We start from the raw sequence: 6,332 nt of genomic DNA, 5'->3' as shown, positions 1-6,332 counted from the left end.
GTTAAAAAATTTTATACGTAAAATTCTAATATGTAACAAATGATAATAAACTATCAATATAATTCATATTTATTATAAGGATTATATTGATTAAATTTTTTTTAAGATTATATCATAAATTTAGTTTAATATTTAGGAAAAATAAAGAAGAATGTATATTAATGTCTAAATATATCTAAGATATACAATGAATCATAAAAATTGACTAAGAAACGTAAATAAATAATTTTTTATATAAAATTTAGAAAATAAAAAAAATGTGAATTAATGTCCAAATCTATCTAAGATGGATAATGAATCACAAAAAAACTCTTAAAAAGACATATTAATTTAATTTGCTAAATTAAATGAACAAGGAAATGTAAAATAATAATTTTTTGGCATAAAATTTAGGAAATAAAGAGAAATGTGTATTAATGTCTAAATTCATTTAAGATGGACAATGAATTACAAAAAAAACCTTAATATAACCAAATAATTTAATTGACCAAATTAAATGAACAAGAACATATAAAGAAATTTACAATTGAAGTGATATATTTATATTATGTTATTATTATATATATATATGACACGAATATGGCCACTGCAGATTATGGAATATTACATTTTAGTATAGATTAAAAGAAATTGTAATTATGTTGCAATTGCTGGAATAGCTCAGTTGGTTAGAGCGTGTGGCTGTTAACCACAAGGTCGGAGGTTCAAGCCCTCCTTCTAGCGGGGGATGTCTTTTTATTTTTTGTTTCCCTCTTTGCTTTAAATTTTCCTATCGTTTTCATTTGAAAAAAAAAAAATCGAAATTACAATTTATAATGAAAGTTTCCGTGGAACACATGCCTTTCAATTTTAAGCAAGGATTGATTTTTCTACAAGGTAAATAAAATATTCTAGTCTTATCAAATTTTATAAATAGACATCTAAAAAAGAGTACTCAAAAAATTCATGTTACTCTTAAGAGTCAGACCAATACCTCAAGCACTGTTGCGTCCAATATTTGATTCGAGTTCTACAAATGATTAATATCATAATCTTATCCAAATATATTGATTTACTTTGTATCGTCTCATCGATGTGTCAAACGAATATATCTAAATGTCGATATTATCTTTAAACTTGGGGTCCACAAGAACATATCAGTTATGCGATGTCAAAGTTTTAAATTCGAGGATGTAGACATTAAAGAAAAATGAAGTGAACACACACACGCATATTTTGTAAAATTCAATTCCAAGAATTGATGTTCAGTTTCTTGGGGCCAGAAATGAAAAATCAATATAAATATTTTTTTTTCTCTTTTTCGGAAATGACAAAAATTTGTGTGAGACGGTATCACGGATTGTATTTTGTGATACGGATATCTTATTTGGGTCATCCATGAAAAATTATTATTTTTTATGCTAAGAGTATTACTTTTTATTGTGAATATCGGTAGGATTGACCCGTCTCACAGATAAAAATTCGTGAGACCGTCTTACAAGAGATCTATTCTTCCGAAGTTAAGTGTTTGACCTTTAAAAAAACAAAACAAAAAAATGGAAATCCAAAAAATATATATTTTTTCCAAAAAAAAAGAAAAAGAAAAAAGAAGCTATTGTTAGAAAGAGGAAAGCCAGCGGAATAGATTTGGAAAAATAAAAGGGATGGGGCATTCCGAGAATTGAACTCGGGACCTCTCGCACCCTAAGCGAGAATCATACCACTAGACCAAATGCCCAGTTGATTTTTTCACTTGTTGAATATTTTTATTTTATTATATATATTAAATCAGTCGATTTGCAGAAATCCTCGGTCATTGTCTAAATTTAAATTGTGTGCTGTATCAAATGAAATAAAAATGTAATTATGAAAATTCCAAAAGAAAAATAAGATAATTTTGAATTTTTTTACTTTAATTAGTCTTGTACACAAATTTTAAAAGTAAAAATTAAACTTTTAAAATTTTATTTTGTATGCAACAATGGTAGAGACGAATAAATAAGCTGTAATTAAATAATAATAATAATAATAATAATAAACTTATTATTGCTTGAACATAAATAATCAAAATATATTTATTAACTATTACCTTCATCCCAATTATATAGATTTATTTCTTTTTCACACAAACTAAGAAACTCATTGAAAACATCAATTATACAAACAACTTTCTAATTTTATTTTTATTTAACGAATGTTTATATAAATAGCTTGCTATATTTTAAATAGGTAGTTAATTACGATACCTAAATTAAATAAGGAATATACAAGAAAAGAATAGAAAATTTTTTGCACATATTCGAAACAAATGAAAAATGAAAGGTGATATATAAAATAAACAATTGTTTAAAAAATAAAAAATGTTAAAAATAAATATTAAATTATGAAAATTTATGATATAAATATACAATAAATATTTTTTCAGACATACAATATAAAAAATATATGTAATATTTATTAATTATTTTTAAAAAAAATTTAAAATTTTTGGGTAAACTCGAACCCAACTGATCATTTTTTTCAGTTAACTAGCGGGTCCAACCCAATCTGACCCGAATCCGAAAACTCTAAACACAAACCTGATTTTTTTTGGGTTGAACTGTATCAAGTTGATTGATCGTATCTGATTTTGACACTCCTAGTACTACCGCAACAAGTCTAAGAGTGGGTCTCACGGATCTTAATATGTGAGACGTGTCAACTCTACCCATATTTACAATAAAAAATAATACTCTTAGCATAAAAAATAATACTTTTTCGTAGATGACCTAAATAAAAAATTCATCTCACAAATACGATCTGTGAGATCGTCGCACACAAATTTTTCCAAACGTCTAATTAGGTCAAATGTCACTATATGTTATTTAATTGATACCACTAGCCAGAGCCACTAGGACCACTTCAGCATATGAGAGTTGGACACAAAAGCATGAACCTTTGACATGTGGTCGCAATTTTCATTAAATTATTTGAAATAATAATAATAATAATAATAATAATAATAATAATATAATGTGCACCCCATAAATAATAACCAATGAAAAGGTGTATAATTGTGTACCGATCAAAATAAATAAATAAAAACAATTCCTTGTAAGCCATGATCCCTTCAAATCCTTTGCCATACCAAGCCATAAATCAAGAAATCTACCGAGAAACAGGCAAGTATAGATGTAGTAACGCTTCGAGATAATAGTGTCACATCAGAACCATTGTCAAAACCGCTTGGAGGTACAAACGAGCCTGGTGGGGCGAATGAGCCAGAACCTGGTGGGCCGAATGAGCCAGAACCCGGTGGGGCGTTTGGAGGTGTTCCTCCGGGGCTGAATGGTGGAGCTGTGCTGTTTCCATTACTACATTATAATAATCGAACAAAAAATCAAGATTTTTTTTGTATGTAAATAACAAGAACCTGTTGTTGTAAAAGAACTATAGCCAAAAGTCTAAAACCAAATAGCATGTCTAAGAAAGCTAAAATGGTAGCATAACTTTCTTACAGCACACAGGTCATAAGTTTAGTTTTCAAGTTAATATGGTAGCTGAATCAGAATCTGCATCAGAATTTGAGATGCGGCAATAATGGTGATAAAAAAAAAAAGAAGAAGACAAATGAATAAAAGTTCATGCATCAACATCATGACAGCTCATATGAAATCAAGCAGATGCATTAGGGGTTGTATTGGAACCATATGAAGGTGAAATATTAACTTTCACTGAAAACCAATCTACCGGCCTTCTTTTTTTTATTCCAGTAAAGAATCTTAAAAGATTTTAAACAAGTTAACAGACTAGCAGAAGCCATCACCTAATGCAATATACAAATCATAGCAACTTAGTTTATTAGCAATAACCATCAGAAGCATCCACGAGTTTTCACACTATGATCAGTACACTAAGTTTTGAACTTCTTTCACTTTACCTAAAGGGGAACTTTGAAAGAGCTTAAAATCTATCCTTTTTTTCTAATTTAATATACTTATTTTGGTAAATAAGCAAGAAAAAGACTGTATTATTCTATTTTTCCTGGGTAAAATTGCATTTTTGTTTGAGGAGAGGCGAGACAATCCACTGTTCGTCCCTGCACTGAGTCTGCCCCGTATCATGTTCATAAGTTATAAATGAAATGAGTTCTCCTGACAGGCAGTTCATATATTTGCCAAAACTCCTAACACTTTAATCAGATATTCATATTCAAAATATGATCCAAAGTTTCTAGAAGAGATTGAGAAAACGAGACCTGGGACTAGATTGATACACACATCCTGCAGCTAAATCTGCAAATTATCAACGAAAAAATAGAGCAAAACAAATGAACAATGGTTAGTCCTATTTAATGGATGAAACAATAAAATGCTTCTATATTTTTTATGATTAATTGTTTTGAGTCTTACTAGAAGGAGGAGTTGGAGAGACCATGGCACTGCCCTTAAAATCACAGCTCCCATTTATTTGCCCCTTTCTCTGATAATAACTGTTCACTGCATAATTACAGTGATCTCCGGCTGTGTTTGGGAGAAAACAAGCTCCATTTTGGAGGATTGCTGAACAATCAGCTCCATTTCCACAAGCATAATCTATGTTTTGCTGAAGAACTGTGTTGCTGGATGCAGTATTACATAGGCAATAAGTTGCATCTGTAAATCAAAGATCAAGATAAATGGACAAAAAAAATCAGGTCAGAACAAGAGTATCCCTTTTCTAGATTATGAAATTATAGTTAAAGCCCAAGTCATAGAAAATGCTTGAAAATGGAAAAAAGATCACATCTTCGCAAACCATTTATTAGTTGCCCCTGATCAAGAAAGGGAAGAATCGGAACTTTCTATTTTCTTTTACCTTTTCATATGATAGTTTATTCTAACTTCTAATATAGCAGAATAGAACAGTACCATAGATATATAACATCAAATACATATCGGACCTCCCAAAGAAAACATTGAACTCAAGAATTCGAAAGCCAAGAGCTTCACCTGAAAAACCAACCATGGCTAAAAGAAGCAACAAACACACGACATAAACAGCCATATCCTCCAAGACCCTTAAAAAAAACCTTAATTTTCACCCCAAGATGGATAAATTTGATCCAAAATAGAGAAGATACAGGTTAGAAACAAAGAGTTGAGTAGCGGGGAAACGGAGATTCTTGACAGGAGGAAGCTGAGAAATGAGAGTTCTTACTGGTGACTTTTCTATATGTCCCGATTTTGACATTTTTTTTGTTGGTCAGTTAATTAATGGAAACGTGTTTGAGGAATCCAAGGCCAAAAAGTATTTCGTCATCAATTCGGAACTGTTTTATACTATGTTATGAACTTGCCTGTCTGCGTGTATGTGGGCTTTCTATTCAAACGGTTGTGATCTTGGGGGAATAAAAAATGCATGTAGCCCTGAATAATATTTTATTTGAAATCATCTGCCTTCAGAATTTGAAATTTTGGTCAAATGGCCTTCTATTTTTTCAAAAAAATAACAAACAATAATATTATAAAGGCAAAAACGTGAGATAAGTTTCCTTTTCCTCCCTCACACCATTGATCGTCTCCTCTTCATTTTTTTTCTTCCTTCATGGATTGAACTAGATTTTGTTGGAACAAAAAGAAAGCACACAAACAGATCAAGATGGAGTCTACTGCAACATGTGTTGGAAATTTTAATAAAAATTTAAAGGTTGAATAAAAAATTGTGTCTCATGAATGTGGGAGTGTCTTTTGGCTCTCCACATTCTTGAGTTAATTGAAGAGTTTTGACTCTTCATATTCTTGAGTTAATGGGAAGATTAATTGAGTTAATTAATCTTCCATTACTCTTGGTGTGCATTTTGAGGCTTATAAATAGTGGGTTCATTTCCTCATTTCAAGTACATGAAATTTTCTCTCTTTCAAGCTCTCTCTTGCATTACATATTGTTATCTTTCCATTTGGCCTCTCGTAAAATCTCGGTGATAAAGTAAAGGTACGTTTTCAGTTCGCCGTAGTAGTGTCTCGTGCTAAGTCACTGCTGGTTGTTCCGTTGTATCCTGGGAAACAGACGTCCGCTGAAACCTCGAAGCACATACCGGAGAGGGCGAATCTGTTTTAAGGAAACTGTACATGCTACAGGCCTCGGTTTGGTTTTGTTTTCTTTTACATAATAGTCATACTGTAAACATCACACTTGTTTCGGTTATTACTTTATCTCTACAAGTTTGTTTTTACGCTACTGGTTTTAGCAATTTTTCTAACAATCTTAAAACAGATTACTCATTACGTGTTGTTTCAGATATGGCTACTGAAACCAGTGTGCAAAGGGAAACTGGTCATGTTGTCCCTCCTCAAGTTGTCCCTCATGGTACCCCACGTGCTGCTGCGGTTACT

At 31.1% G+C, this 6,332-nt stretch overlaps 1 protein-coding gene and 2 non-coding genes across 3 annotated transcripts; 1 reads left to right on the top strand and 2 right to left on the bottom strand.

Annotated features, from left to right (window-relative positions):
• Positions 1-649: 649 nt before the first annotated feature.
• On the top strand, positions 650-723 carry TRNAN-GUU (transfer RNA asparagine (anticodon GUU)). Its single transcript has one exon. It is a non-coding gene; the product is annotated as a tRNA-Asn (tRNA).
• A 922-nt stretch (positions 724-1,645) lies between these two features.
• TRNAP-AGG (transfer RNA proline (anticodon AGG)) lies at positions 1,646-1,717 on the bottom strand. The gene has a single exon. It is a non-coding gene; the product is annotated as a tRNA-Pro (tRNA).
• Positions 1,718-3,066: 1,349 nt separating this feature from the next.
• On the bottom strand, positions 3,067-5,200 carry LOC140989197 (PLASMODESMATA CALLOSE-BINDING PROTEIN 1-like). Its single transcript, XM_073458328.1, has 4 exons — positions 4,950-5,200; positions 4,371-4,613; positions 4,217-4,253; positions 3,067-3,332 (listed from the first exon to the last, which is right to left on the bottom strand). The coding sequence occupies exons 1-4, from the start codon at positions 5,002-5,004 to the stop codon at positions 3,089-3,091; spliced, it is 579 nt and encodes a 192-aa protein (XP_073314429.1). The 5' UTR covers positions 5,005-5,200; the 3' UTR covers positions 3,067-3,088.
• Between the last annotated feature and the right edge of the window lie 1,132 nt (positions 5,201-6,332).

The sequence above is a fragment of the Primulina huaijiensis genome, chromosome 12 (genome assembly GCF_012295235.1).
Source record: "Primulina huaijiensis isolate GDHJ02 chromosome 12, ASM1229523v2, whole genome shotgun sequence".
Classification (NCBI taxonomy): domain Eukaryota; kingdom Viridiplantae; phylum Streptophyta; class Magnoliopsida; order Lamiales; family Gesneriaceae; genus Primulina; species Primulina huaijiensis.
Note: the sequence above shows the minus strand (reverse complement) of the source record. Positions and strands in the feature narration are given on the sequence as shown.